At 35.0% G+C, this 16243-nt stretch overlaps 1 protein-coding gene across 5 annotated transcripts in view; it reads right to left on the reverse strand.

The window, feature by feature from the left end:
* The window catches only part of ARHGAP32 (Rho GTPase activating protein 32), a 311991-nt gene that overhangs the window by 210306 nt on the left and 85442 nt on the right, over window positions 1–16243 (reverse strand). For 2 of the 5 annotated variants that reach the window (XM_025893860.2, XM_073903973.1), the window contains exon 1: window positions 6130–6245. The exons of the other annotated variants lie outside the window; for them this stretch is intronic. In XM_025893860.2, coding sequence (XP_025749645.1) covers window positions 6130–6245 — 116 coding nt within the window. Of the gene's footprint in view, window positions 1–6129; window positions 6246–16243 lie in introns of those variants that run through there. 5 annotated transcript variants of the gene reach the window in all.

The following is a 16243-nucleotide window of genomic DNA, read 5'->3' on the forward strand; positions in this document are numbered from 1 at the left end:
CAATTTAAAATTATGTTCCTACTCAGATTGAATTTGGAAGATTAAAGATTTTATTAGTGGCCTAAAGAACAAGTACAAGAAATACATCAAATCAAAAAATAAAAATGTAAAGAGAAATATACCATGAGTAAAGGACAGATTAAGGAGACTTGATATGCAAGAAATAAGTTTCACAAGGAGACAATTACTGCAGATAGAGAGGCAACAATTAAATAAATAATAGGTAACAATAAAAAATCTGTCCTAACATGAAGGTCTGAATCTATGGATTGAAAGTCACTGAGCTCCAAGCTGAAGAACTGATGATAAAATACATGCAAACTAAGGATTAAAAAAAAAGGTTACAAGCATTCAGACAGAAAGTACAAGTTACCTATGAAAGAAAAGGGGGGGAAATGGCATGAGCAATGCAAAAAGTCAGAATACGTCGCTCACAGAACTTATGCCAACAAAATACTCAAGAAAATATCCACCAGGAAACAAATGAACCAGAAGAGACACGTTAAGATGGAAGATGATAAGAAGGAAACAACAGTAAGCACTAAGCAATGATACATATAATTAAATATGAATAAATGACCAAAAACATTAAAACATATTAGCAAAAAACTAGGGTTTCTGGTAGCGTAAAATCATGGTAAATTTAGGAGTATCCAAAGGGGAATGAGAGAAAGAAGACGGAACAGTAGTCTTAAGATCTTAAGAGAAGGGGAGGTAGAGAAAAAAAGAGAACCATGGTAGAAAAAAACAGCACACCTAAATGGAAGAAATTCTTTGATTTTCAAATAATAAAGAAAATGCATATTTCAATATAAGCATGGAAAGGGAAGCTAATCATTAATGGTAAGTAAAAGTGTATCAGATCTTCTAAAATTAAGTATCTAGAAAGGTTTTGCTTGTTCTGATTTTAGTCTTGCTAGGCTGTCACTTGATTTTTTTTTTTAAGGGAACTGACTATATCACATTTATAAACAGAGCTTTATATGTTTCAGAAATCTTCATTTACTAAGTCTGAACATGCAAATGACTGCTTAAGGGAGTTTTAATGTTTAAGTTAAATACAAAGGTGAAGGAAAAATTGGTTTTTAAATGTTTAAATAAATAACCTGATAGCCAGGAACTTTCATATAGTTTTATATAGTTTCTGTACTCTAAGGCCCTTCTTAAACATCAAAAAACTCATACAGATAGATATAATAAAGGTTCACCTTGGATTCCATCCCAAAGAGTTTAATTACTGAAATACCAAGAAAGCCTTGTACTAACATGCCTCATGGTTAAGACAGATTTATTTCACAGATTATAAAGACGGCCTAAAGGCTAGACTCCAATACTGCATAAAATTTTCTGAGATTAAGTGATGTTCACATCAGACTTTGTGGATCACAATTAAATTTATTATCTTTGTGACACTGATAAGATTATGCTTGGGGAAAATTGTATTTTATGTTGAAAGAATATTTTAAGGGCTAATCTATATTCCAGATCATAAATCCAATGTTACAGAATCATTTTTTTAAATATACACATCTTTTTTTGGTATCAGATATAGCAGATTATTAAAGGGTAAAATGCCTACGAGAAGTCACATACTATAAAATAGACCTGGGTTGTGATACTGGTAATATATGTCTTTGGGTAATTGTTAATGCTACCTCTCTATCCTTCCAGGCTCATAAAAACTGACTGGGATGGTGGAGGGGCGCCTGGGTGGCTCAGTCAGTGAAGTATCCAACTCTTGATCTCTCCAGCTCAGGTCTTGATCTCAGGGTAGTGAGTTCAGTTCTGTGTTGGGCTCCACACTGGGCATGAAGCCTACTTTAAAAAAAAAAAAAAAAAAAAAAACACTAACCGGGGATCCCAAAAGCAGTAATTTCTGCAGACAACAAAAAAAACAGTCATGGTATTAAAAGCAGGGAACTGTGGAACAACTTTACAGGCTTCCAGAAAAATATAGCCCATCAAAATAAATCATTCTAGATTTAAAAGAAAAAAGCAAGAACCTAGAGGAAATATAATACCATATTCCAAGCCTTTGTTACCTATTTGGATTTCTGCAGTATCTTCTAACTCACAGTATCATTTTAAATAAGGCAGAAAATTAATAAAGCAACCAACCAACCAATCAAGTATATGAACTATTATTAGTCTTATGATGCTACAAACCAATAAAGACATTGCAAAAAATTAAAATATGTTCACCAAATCATCTAGTTTAAAGTTAGAAGTTTCTCACTTAAAATCACATTATTATGAAGATACAAGCAAACATCTGATTGAGAGATCTGGGCATCTACAGACTGATTTTAAAAGTACACAGTTCTATGGGGCACCTGGGTGGCTCAGTCCGTTGAGCAAGACTCTTAGTTTTGGCTCAGGTCATGATCTCCGGGTTGTAGGATCAAGCCCAACTTTGGGCTCCATGCTCATTGCAGACTCTGCTTGGAATTTTCACTCTCCCTTTCTCTCTGCCCCTCTCCCTGCTCATGCTCTAAATTAATTAATTAATTAAAATAAAAGTACAGTTTTAAAGATGTCGTTCACTTATGCACTATATCATCTCTGTGTTTTGAACTATATATGTCATACTTGCCAGTCTATGTATCTGTCAGTAATTCCAGAAAAGACTAAACTAGATTATATGATAAACATTTCTAATCTTAAATGCCAAAGAACCAGGACCTTTCATGACCAAGTGTTAGTAATAATTGCTAGGTGTCCTAGAGGTCATATCTCTAAAAGATCACATTTATTGTATTCATTAGTTCATTTTTGTGTTCATTGTATATACATCACCATTGCTCAAAATCCCTTCATAAGAAGGAATTTCAGGAACTAAGATGTCAACTTAGAAGTCTCTTAAGTTATTACTTACCAGAGAATAACATTTAGCTGCTAAATATTTCACTGAACTCTTTCACTTTCAAATTCAATTACACCTGGGTTCAAAATTTTGCTCTACCATATACCTACAACGTGGTCTATGTGTGACTTTCTGAGTGACAATCTCATCTGGAAAATGGGAAAAATATTACCTACTCTATAGGATTGATAAGTGACATACTGTATATAACATATTTGGCTTAATACACTGCATATAACAACTCCAAAATTAAATTTTTCTTTCTTAAAATAATTTTTTTAAAGATTTTATTTATTTATTCATGAGAGTGAGAGAGGCAAAGGGAGAAGCAGACTCCCTGAGAAGCAGGAGCCCAATGCGGGACTCGAAACCAGGATCCTGGGATCATGACCTGAGCTGAAGGCAGCCGCATAACCGACTGAGCCACCTGGGCACCCTCTTAAAATAATTAAAACATCTCTGCTTTTCCTTTTCTGCCTCATAGTCCTTCTTATTTACAGAAGGGCTCTTCTCATGATCCTTAAGGACTATTCTATTCTAAGGACTATGACAATCTCTAAATGTTCCAGTCAAAGAACTATTTTAACATAGTGCTAATGGTAGGTAACAACTTCACTCTACAAATTAGAAATCAGAAAATGAGAGATTTGTGAGTCAGTGGTAGACAAGTTTGAACTATTGCTATGAAGGAGATTGGGCAACTCCCCACAGTGCTAGAATGTTAGAAAAAATATCCTTTCTTCCGACCAAGTCTAAAAATAAATGCCATTCCAAAAGCTACTGGACAGAGATGAATGCCCAAAAGCTACTGGACAGAGATGAATGCCCATCTGTGAGTGCTTCCTCCTAAAGCAGATGATAGCTGGAAGCACCACGAACCTACACTGTAGGTATGGTATGACTTCATCAGTCATGGTGTCTCAAATGACGCAGTGCTATTTTTCTAAGAATGAATTTAAAACCTAGATTAGAAACCATTCAGAAAAAAAGAACAGTACACAATCTTTTGCCCTCGCTCTGTGTGTGTGTGTGTGTGTGTGTAAATGGAAATTAACTAGAACGTAAACAATGACAGTTTGATTTAATGTATATTAGCACAGATTTTAAAGAAACACATTAAGGCTTTTCTGTATATTTTCTTAATTACTAAACTCCTTTTACTAAAACAATTTTCATACATAACACGGAGTCTACTATTTGGTTCTCCCAAGGTTACAACTGCAACTCCTACCATCCAACCCTTCACCTTCGACACCCACACACACATTTTTTCTGTTAGGCATTTTAGCTGGAACACTGCTGTTAATGTGGTAAAAGCACTGTGCGGCCGCATTTCCTCATGTCTTACTGCTGAATAGGTGAGAAACACTACATGAAATATGGCCTCACTCAGATCTCTTTCTTGAACTTTCAAATAAAGTAAGATCAAATCTCCAAGACATATTTGGTCTGGGAGAGCCATCATGACATTCAGATATGAAATATCACTATAAAAAGGATCAATGCCCTATGTTGTATCATGGTTTCCTAAAACAATGCAAACACTAGAGTTCAGTTTCTCAGGATGAAAATGCTATCACACAGTCTTGAGGAAAAGAAAGCTCAATCTTGTACAGATTTGTTTTTAAATTTAACAGTCAGAAGAAAATCCCAGACAGGCTCCTGTTGCCTAACAAGTAAATCAAGGACAACAGTACCAAATCTATTACAACAACAAAGTCCAGACTGTTTTTTCCTTTGACTAATACCCCAAAAGAACTTTTATAATTTTAACACGAAGTCAAACAGTTTTAATACCGACAAAATAAATACTTTATTTTTTCTAACTGTCCATGAGACACTGACCATATTATAAAGAATATATGTAACATCAGCATATCTTGGGAGAGAAGCTTACTCAAATAAGAAAGGCCAAATAAAACTATGGGAAGAATGAAAAAGCTGATACAAAAAAAAAGAATTTCATATGCTAATAGTTCATTTTCATACTTTGCATTAAATTTTTCTACAAATTTAAAACACTTATTCATTTTAACCACTGAGTGGCAAATTTAATGTGGGTTACCAAGACTTCCTTATAATCAGTCCTTTCTGCCATTTATCCTAGACTTTATTTACTTATTTTATAGAGAGAGAGTACGAGGGAGGACAAGCAGGGGGAGGAACAGAGGGAGACTGAGAGAGAGAATCTCAAGCAGACTCTCCGCTGAGTGCAGAGCCGAAATCAAGAGTGGCATGCTCAACCGACTGAGCCATCCAGGCACCCCTATCCTAGACTTTAAAAATCGAATCTGTGGATAAACAAATTCTTTAACTTGACAGAGACTCTTTTTGAACATTAAACATAAAGACAAGATCTGATGTAAATAATGGTATGTTCACCTACCCAAGTACTCATAGGTAAAATTATAAAGATGTTTAATTGCTCATGTGGGTGGCACTGATAATACGTAGAACAAACTTCTTCAAGAAATGATTTAATAACTCCAAAATAATGAATCTGCCAACGCTATTTGGAAAAAAAACCTTCTAAAATTTGTAACAATTAATAAACCAATGGCACTGTTTCCACAAGCTGGATAAGACCTCTTTCTTCACTAGTGCTACCAAACTTTGCGATCTGCTTAGTCAGGAGGCATTCCCTAAACACTTCAGTTATCAATTTACAAGTAGAAATTCAATACCAAGAAAGATTCGCAAGAGGTGAGGAAGAGTGAGATATAAGGTCAGAGACAAGAGTAGGGGTCAGAGCCATGAAATAATTAATTTGTACTTATAGTCAAAATGTTTCATACGCATGAATAAGGCAACAAAAACATCCATGCACATGAGGGCACATACATGAGGGCATTCGAGTAAAAAAAAAAAAAAAAAAAAAAGAGGAAGAAAAACCTATTACATTCAAATTCAGATCAAATCTATCAGGTGCAAATCAGACACAGGAAGGAGTGGTAGGTAGTTTATTCATTATGAGTCTGTACTTGAAATTCCTGAAATGCTACTACAAAACCTGTCTAACACCTTCTCTTCCTGGTGTTCTAACAAGTCATTCAAAATGCATTTTATAAGCTCAGGGCATGTTGTGGAATGAAGAGTGCTATATACAACTAGAAACCTGTTCTTTTCAGCTCCAAACCTTCCCCCTGAGAAAAGACAGTCTTACCAGAAAAGAGATTAAAACAGAAAGGATCGGAAACAGGTGCAGGGGTGGAGGGAGTGGACAGAGGAACAAAGGTGAGAGAGAGAACTGTGAATTACATAATTACCTGAAGTTGTCTTCCCTCTCTCCCTCTTCACTGCCAGTCATCTCGGTTAAAACTTCAAAATCCAACCAAAAGACACTATCATCTCTTGAAGGGCTACTCTCACTTTCAGTCTCCATCTTGTATTCAAAAAAGTTAAACCTCAAGGCATGGAATAAAGAACACCACCAATGTTCAAGGTGTTCAGCTCTACTTATGTACACCCAGGCGTGTGGCTGATACACAGTGATATGTGATCATGCCGGGCCACGGTCTACTACATGCTATTTTAATTACAGTCGGGGTAAAGACAGGAAATCACATACAGCACACTCACTGCATCTGACGGCTCTACACCAGTGACACCCAGGCCCCTCCCACTGCCTCAGGCTCTGTGACCTACATAATCAAACTCAGAACCCAAATGAAGGTGATTGTTCACTAATTATTGATTTAATAACTATTTTTCTCTACTCGAGTCTCCAGTTAATAAGTGGAGAAAATAACTTTTCAAAGTGCAGGATTTTCTTATTTCACGATTTCAGAATTAAGAAAGGTCAACAGAAAGCCAGAAAGGCTAACACTATATGTAAAAGTCTTCTGGGCCAACCACAATGAGAGGCACAGTTACAGACTTCACAGTTAAGGAGGATCACAATTCAGAGAGAAAACAAGCATGCTGTAGGGACCTGCCCAACTTCATGCCTTCTAATATTACACCCATCTTCCCTTCCCCGCAGTAATAACTGCCAGATACACCTTGCTCAGGTATCCAAAATGGGACATAACAGCCTCCAGGCTTGCCCATGGCCTTTTAAAGAAAAAAAATAAATACTGTAAGGTTAAAAGACCTTAACAATTAGATCAAACAAAACCATGGAACATTTTTACACATCACTTAAACTGCAGACGCCCATGGCAGCAATAAAACGACCTGCTGGGAAATGAGGGAAAAGTATAGCATCTATAACACTGGCAACAACATAACTGTTCCTCAGAAAACAGCCACGTTGGTACCAACCACTGACATGTCAGATATTCATCTTTTGGCCCACCAATTCCCTTTCTAGGAAATTACGTTATTTTCACAGGTGGAAATAAGAAATGAACAGAAATATTCATGGCAGTAAACTTTATAACAGCAAAATAGAAGAGGAAAAACCACCTAACTTGCTCGTTTAACAGAAAACTGGATAATCAAATTATGGAATCTCCATAGAATGGAATGCTATACAGTTGGGTAAATGAGAAACACAAGGCAGCCCTACTGGTCATGATATGACACAAAATCTAAGGCACACTACTAAGGCAAAGAAGAAAGAGGTAAAGAGGTGGACAACAGTATATATGAAATGCTCCCATTCACATTTTCGAAGAAGAGGAAGGAGAAACACACGGGAGTACACACGCAGAATATGCACAGAAGGACAGCACCAGTGACAGTTGCTGTCTCCAAGGGAAAAACATAGCTAGCCAAGACCAACGAGAGGGAGACAGGTTTTCACTGTATTACGCACATATCACCCTCGCAAAATAATAACTAATTTTAATAGTCTTTTATATGCCCCCAGCAAAGAATCAGATTTTTAAATGTTATTTTAAGTATTTAGGTCTTTTTTTCTCCTAAACAAATCTAACTCCTTTAATGTGTTTCATGAATCCATCACCTTTCCTTTTAATCATTTCTTTTGCTCCTTCATTACTGTCATTGATTTCCTCAAATCCTTTCAAACACGAAAATGTGAACTGTAAGCAGTACTTTTACAGAGAATCCTGAGGACAGTCTGACCAACATAAGCTCACTCAGGAAATCTCCTTTTCTAGTCCTGGGGCCACTGCAGAACCATACGTCCCCAGACAGCCCCGCTGCAGTGAGAGCCTTCGAGCCCACCAACCTGACCTTTGCACCAAGGAAGACCTTCCACAGGTCTCACAGTTTTGACTCTGCTATCAGTTCAAAAAAAGTTTTTAACTTCAAAATCAACATGCGTTCTGTTCCCTTCTTCAGTAGCGAAGGAAAATCTAGCAGAAACGTAAGGTAGTGAATAGCAGGGGGCACATAAGGCACAGTGGAGTCAATCATGGGAGCTACCAAAAATTGAGAGGACTCCATATTCCTGAAGACCACCACTGCTTTAACTCCTTTTTCCCCCGACTGGCCTGAAACCTGACCAGACTTCACTTCCACAACAAACTTTTGTAGGAACCAAGTCTCTGACCTAAACCACAGGAGTCATCATCACTAGTTTAGAACTAAATGAGTCTTCATCTACTCACCAAGAGGTAAGGAAGACAAGAGATAGGGAAGTTCCTAACCCCACGGCAGCAAGAGGAAAAGAAATTTTTGCGGTAAGTTTAAGAATCTGAAATTAGAACGCATCTTTTTCAAGAAAAATATTTTTAAAGTGGCTTATTTTTCTAGCAGCAGTAAAGTAGTAATAATAACAGTAAACATACACTGAGTACTGATTTAATTGCCAAACATTGTGGGCCTTACAAAATTGATTATAATTTATTATGTAATTCTCACACTTAGGAGCTATTATAATCCTCATATTACAGGTACAGAAATTGAAGCTTAGTGTAATAATTTGTCCAGGGTTACTCACTTTATAAGTCTGTATTAAAAATATTTTTTAAAAATCTACCTAAAATCTAACCACCACGTAAAATATTATTTCTATGGGGAAAATATATGGCTTTCAATTTGATCTACATTTATAGCTCATTAGCCTGACCCGCTCTGATCTCGTAATTTTGTTGTATACTGATGACCTGCACTCATTTCTACACAGCATCCCCCACACGTTTGGGCTGACTACAAAAAAAGGGTGCACGTAGTGATCACAAAACAAAATAGCAGCAGAGCAGGAAGAGAACCGAGGTCCTGATACTCCCATTTCAGTGTTCATTTTCCCACACTTTAAATTAGAATTGTTTTTATCAATTCGTTCAAAACGTAGCAAAAAGGTCAATAAATATCTCCTGAACTGGGCAGCAAGCTTTGTCCACAGAATGCTTCACAATTCTGACTTTAAAGACAGATATACCAGGGCGTCTGGGTGGCTCAGTCAGTTAAGCATCTGTCTTCGGCTCAGGCCATGATCCCAGGGTCCTGGGATCGAGCCCCACATTGGGCTCTCTGCTCAGTGGGAGCCTGCTTCTCCCTCTCCCTGCTCCCCTTGCTTGTACTCTGTCAAATAAATAAATAAAAGCTTAAAAAAAAAAAAACCTTTAAATACAGATACACCAAACAGACTTTGCATAAAGTTATGTATTCTCAATGTGAATAGCATGTGTCTAGGTGTACTTTACGTATATATAATAATTGTATTAGAAAGAAAAGTTAAGCACAATTCCTAAAATATTCACAATAAGATTTTCTTCCAACGTAAAAAGCACCATATATAATGTACCAATGTCATCCATCATTAATCATGCTTATACTATATATTCATTCTAAATTCCAGATTACTTATATCTTTAAACTGTTCTTCTAACTGGGGTACCTGGGGGGCTCAGTCAGTTGAGCAGCTGACTCCTGATTTCAGCTCAGCTCATGTTCTCAGGGTCATGGGATCAAGCCCAGAGTTGGGCTCCATGTTCAGAGATCCTCTCTCTCCCTCTCCCTTTGCCCTTCCCCCCAACTTGTGCACACTCTCTAAATAAATAAATAAATAAATACAATCTTTAAAAAAATTTTTAATTGTTTTTCCAACCAACTGTAGGTGGTTTGTAGGTTTCTTACATTGCAGTAACTAACTTCAAAAGAATAACTATTTTCTTTTTTACTACAGAATACTCCTGTATTCTGGATCATCATACACAGACATCTGCTTCAGTTTACAAATATATCTAAAGGGCAAACAATTATGCATACTTCATTTCATTAAAATTTATTTAAGTAAAATAAATATATTTGTTTATTTAAAAATAAATTTATTTCATTAAAATACCTTTTAAATATACAATTAATTTAACATGATCCTCTATAGATCAGTTTGAACACAACAGAAAAAGTCTATTTGGCTAGCAAATGGAACATACCATGTTAGAGCAGATTTGCCTCTTTAGAAATACATATTCAAAGCGAGATCTAACTCTAAACTCTTCAAAAAAGCCAAATAAAATTTCAAAAAATGAATATTTTAACAATGTATCCACTCCTATCACAACAATATATGTATTTTTAAAAAATGTTGTATTTCAAAAAGCTATTTAATGACACTGGAAAAAAATTTCAATAGAAATGGAAATATTTTGAAATCAGACAGACATTGGTTCAAATCTCAACTATGTCATTTATAGATAGTGTGGTTTGAGTTAAGTAGCTTAAATTGAGTCTCAGTTTGGTAATCTCTAAAAGAGGAATAATAATAACCTTGTAAGGTTAATGTGTGGATCAGAAATAATGCATGTAATGAAACTATCATATTGCACAGTAAAGATAAGATCCTCTATAAATGACAGCCATGCCACTCATCACCACTGATGCCATGGAATGTTTTTATTGTTGTAATTATATAAAAACTGAGAAATAAGATATTTAATATGTAAATACTTGGCTTTCTTTAGTTATATCACTTTGTAATTTTTACCATTATTTAAAAGAGAGTAGTAATCTAATAAATAAAAGGAAGCAAGTCTCAACTAAGAGATAATTTTCTACTTATTTGAATCCCTTTCATGAATGTGGATGGAGAATCAAAAATTAGTACCAAAAACTCATATACTCCCCTCATCATATTAATACAAGGATTACAAAGTACATATAAAATTAGATCATAAGACAGTTCAGCATGACATTTCCAATCTCCTTAATAAGTGATTTTAAGTGGAAATTTCCTGAGTATATGCATAAGCTCTCCCAACATTTAACCAAAATCATTTATTGCTTTTCAATTCTGTATCCTTAGTCAACCAAGCAAAGATTAAAAGCATATCTTCTGGTATTCAAGTTTTAAAATGTGCAATATTTATTATAATGTAGAACACTGCCTTCAACAAATATATAATCTCAGGCTATGTTTTCACTGGATCAGTAACTACCATCAATTGTTACACATTCTAGAATCTTCATCTCATGTAAATACTGACTGAAGAAAAATACTGACAATCTACTTAATCAGACTTCTTCAACACAATTTTTAACCACAGTGCTATATTCTGTTTGGTGTCAGTAAGTGCAAAAAAAAAAAAAAAGAAATTAGAAACACTATATAGATTCCATTATTATAAGAAAAATAGTCTTATAATGTATATATTTATAAAACTTAGATCATATAACAAAAACACTGAGTAATTTTTACTTTCTTCCTTAATTTATCTACAATGTTTTTAATTTCTAACATAAAAATGTGTTAGCTATTTAATTTTTTGGTTTTAAACAAGTTAATTCGTAAAAGATCCATTCCATAGTTTTTTCTCTTGAATAGTTGAGTGCTAATTTCTGCCATCTCCTATACCATAGATAGCAACAATAAATGCTTACTGAATAAATACACACAAGTGAACAGAAAAATTTAAGTCCCAAGCTTAAGGAATATAAATTCAAAAATAAATAAGTCAGTGTGCATAAATAAGACAATATTCTTGTACAGACCAAGGCAAATCTAAAATGATGACTAAAAACAAGTAAAATAGCAAAGGAGAAAAGCAAAAACAAATACATGGACTAAATAACTAAGGAAACTTAGAAATTCTTTATATATCAGTTTTCTGAGTACAGATCCTTTGCCTCTTTGGTTAGATCTCAGAATCATGAAATAAATCTGTAATAAGAATTAATATAAATTTAATTCCTCCTCTACAGCATGAATTTAATCCCTCCTCAAAGAAGAACCAAAATCTGTGGAATTTGCACCTCATTAATAAAGAAATCTAATGCCTCTACTCTTTAAGTGCAAACACTGCATCTACTTACTGTCAAATTCATATACCACATCACCTTGTTTCACTGTTTCCCTTTCAAAAGTTCATAAAATCCAACCCAAGAATACTTTGTTCCAAAACTCAAGAGCTCAAGGTGCTCTTGCACAAGGGAAAAAGAACATGGTATCAGCATTAACATATTCTTCCAAATGAAATGAGTCAGAGACCAAAGAGAACAATTCATACAACTACCAAGCCATGGGCACACAGAACAGGCAAACTGTCTTAGCGTAAGCAATCCATTAGTAGACTCAATAAATAACAAAACAAAAACACTTGCTTCATCACAATCTAGAGATCTCAAGATATCCTCACTGGTCTGAGAGACTACCCACAATAGTGTTTTAATCTACAGATAAAATTAAACTCTGAAACAAGTTATAAGTCTTCTAGCAATGAATTTAAGGCCACTAAAATACAACATCTACATGTAAATGGTTAAATGAAAACACTGCTAAAAAGTAATAAATAAAAGCACAATGGCAAAAATTAAGAATTAATTATGCTGCAACTGATCTGGTAAGAGGCCTTATAAAGACAATAAAGATTCAGTATTCTTTAATATAATGTTGAATTAAAGAAATTATTTCCTGAGCTAGAATTCTCATTGAATATATCATAATCAGTGAGGTACAGAACAAAAAGGCTTACATTACTTTTACAAGTTTAGGGCCTTAGAAAACTGTAGTCTTGGCAAAAACTGAAATTTATGTACAGTACTTCTGGTAATTCCTATAACCGGACCGCTTCCTAATATTAATGATATTGCAAAGAAAAATGCTAAATGTAAATTTAATGAGTAATAATCAGGGAAGAAAGCAAATGATTCAACTAAACTCTATCTTGGTGGAAGGTCTGGGAGAGACTAGGATGAAATCACTAGGGGAAAAAAATTAAATTAGGGCTAAGCAAAAAGCTCAGGGTAGGATGCCTGGGTGGCTCAGTTGCTTAAAGGCCCAACTCTTGATTTAGGCTCAGGTTGTGATCTTGGGGTCGTGGGATCAAGGCCGCATCAGGATCCATGATCAGTACAGAGTCTGCTTGGGATTCTCTCTCTCCCTCTCTCTCTGCCCCTCCCCCTGCTGGTGCAGGATTGCATAATATACTTTGTTAGAGTCTCTCCCACAAAATACTAGAAAAAAATGCCAATAAATCAAATGCTTTTACCTACTGGTGTCCTTACCTGGATAGCCCGCTCTAATGCATGCTGATTTGAGACCCAAGTAATTCTGGCAGCCTGCTACTTATCTTATTCCACCTGCTCCCTTGTTATCGGCTGGCAAGGGTGGCAAGAGTCACAATGGGAGTCAACAATAGCAAGTTCTTTCATGTTTTAGAGAACATTCAACTACTTATAAAATTATAAGCACTTTTATCAAAGCACAATCATCCTCTCCTCAAATAAAAGAAGCTAAACCCATACTTGTAAACGTGAATCTGAGGCATAGTATTCTGATGTATCTTAAAATTCTACTCCTGGTATCAGTAATTCTTCAATTTTATTTTCTTAGAAAGGAGAATTAAGTTCTTACCTGCTCATTTAGCTTTATTTCAGGAAACAGGCTTTTTTTTCCCATTATCCATTGTTACAGAAATCTGTTCTGATAAATTTTATCAATTACAAAAATAATAATAACGTAAATCTTTAGATGAGTAAACTATAGCAGAGAAGTAAAAAGAAGTAAATGTAGATAGTCTTTAAAAGATACACAGATTTATATTTAAGTTTGAATGACGCACTAATTAGGGATTGAGCATCTGCCTATTTCTTCTGATTTGGCTAGAACCAGACATTATTATTATTATCTGTGGTGCTCTTCATGGGATTTTTCAAAAGATGTAGTAAATGCAAAGTATATTTTATAGGATCTCAAAAAATTACTTCAAAATAATAAAGCTGTTTCTTAAGTGTCAATTCAGAATCTTCAAATTATATCACTATGCCCTTGTGGTAAATTAAGGATGTTTAGAAACTGAACTAACTTGTTACTTACTGATCTGTAATTTATTAAGCTACTGTTTTACTATTATAAGTAGTATTCAAGTTAAATATACAAAGCAATTTGAAAACAACAGTACTATTTCTGAGTATCCACAGTTTCCATTTAGGAAATAATGTTGGATTTTTTTTTAATTTAATGAAGATGACTCAAATTCCTCTGTGCCACTTATTACCTATGTAAACTCAGGCAATTTACTTGTGATCTCTTAAGTTCAATTTCCTCATCTGATCAGAATAACCATGCCCAATTATATTCCAATTGAGGTGATCAGACGAAACAAGATATATAAAGTATCTACGTACCACAACATTTGTAAATAAGTGCTAAAAAAACAGAAGGTGTAATAAAAGAAAGACGTTTCATGAATCTACGTTTCAGATCTACTAAAAAATGTTGAACTTCTTTAGAAGAACAAAAATTTTCATGAGATAAGGACTCTTTTAAATTACTAAAATATTATTATCTCACCTAAAGTAATTAGCCAATAATCCCTTAATATCATAAATATGTAGTCAATGTACCAGGCTTTCCAATTGTCATGAACTTTTTTAACAGTTGGGTTTGTTTGAATCACAAAGTCCACACATGGTGGTATTATAGTTAATAGGTCTCTTAAGTCCCTTGTGATTTCAAGGTTTCCTCTCCTTTATTTTTGTCATATATTTGTTGAAGAAACCAAATCCTGTATATTCTCTAACACTCAGGATTTTGCTGATTATATGACAACAGTCTGGTTCTATAGGCTCCTCTAGCTCTCATATTTCCTTTACAGGCATTTATTCTTTTTTTTTTTTAAGATTTTATTTATTTGAGAGAGAGAAAGGGAGCACGGGTAGGCGCACAAGCAGGAAGAGGGGCAGAAGGAGAGGGAGAAGCAGACTCCCTGCTGAGCAGGGAGCCCAATGTGGAGGCTCCATTCCCGGGACCCTGAGATCATGACCTGAGCCAAAGGCAGATGCTTAACCCACTGAGCTACCAGGCGCCCCTACAGGCATTAATTCTTAAAAGCTATATGGAACGCTTTAGTTTGATATTTTCTGCCTCATCTACCAGCCTTCTAAAGTAAATATTAATCAAATGAACAAACAACATGGTAAAATATTAGAAAATACAAAAACAGAAGTAACCAAAGGGCCATAGATAATATATTCTTGCAATGACTTAAACAGGTATGAGTGGGGCAGCTATATGAGGTAATGTACATTAAGAGGTCTCAAGTGTTGTTTTGACTTCTAAATGGGCTCTTGCATCCTCTACTGCCATTTATGACATTACTATATCCTCCTACATGATCTACGAAGTTCATTGGCAATATCTGCACACATCTGAACAATCTATGACTAATACTAAAACTCAACCCAGTATGTCTGCCACTAGTCAGTCCCTATCATTTTAGAAGGGCAACATAAAAGCTGTATGAACTATGGAATATCCTTAAAAGAAAGGACAGAAACATTATCATGGCTCCTATTTGGGCAGGAATTAGAAACAAATGATATCCTGGAATAAACTATCAACTAGATGAATAAAGTTGAAATACAGAAATACCCCGAAACCTAGTACACTAAACTTGTATCACCAACTCTTAAACATTTGAAATTAAATGATTAGTAGGAATCAAGAGGTCAAAGATTTACTGTATAACAGCCTGTATATCTTAGAAAACACCGATTCACATACAGTATATAAGAGGAATAAACAATAAACATCTTCATGAGCTTGGAAATCCAATATGTTAGTACCAAGTAACAGAGTTTGCCCAGAATTAGACCATCTCCTCTCCAGCCACCCCGAGAAAACACTGTTCCTATTTGGCCAGTGTATCAGAATCTACAAGCCAAAGAGCAGTTAAAACAGGAAAAGATTCTATAATTACCAACTATATCCACAAACTAACTAGGAGTTCTTAAGTGAACAAATGGAAAAGACAATTCATCATGCACTGGTTTGTCTGCCAGCATCAAACCACCAGCCAATGATTACCAAACACTCTGTCATTTTTCAAATATAAAATACAAAACAGATAACAGCACAATAAAAATATCACCTTAGACTAGTACAGCAATTTACTACTTTTAAAGCACTCTGACATATTTCAAAGCAAATGACAAAGAGAAATTAAGCCAAGGGAAGGGTGGGAATCTTACATCTAAAACACAGATTTTAGGGAACTAAACTTTTAAAAGAAGAAGCACTGAGAATTG

This window comes from Callorhinus ursinus, unplaced genomic scaffold (assembly GCF_003265705.2).
Source record: "Callorhinus ursinus isolate GAN/ISIS: 27379988/994484 unplaced genomic scaffold, GSC_fseal_2.0 scaffold19, whole genome shotgun sequence".
Taxonomy (NCBI): domain Eukaryota; kingdom Metazoa; phylum Chordata; class Mammalia; order Carnivora; family Otariidae; genus Callorhinus; species Callorhinus ursinus.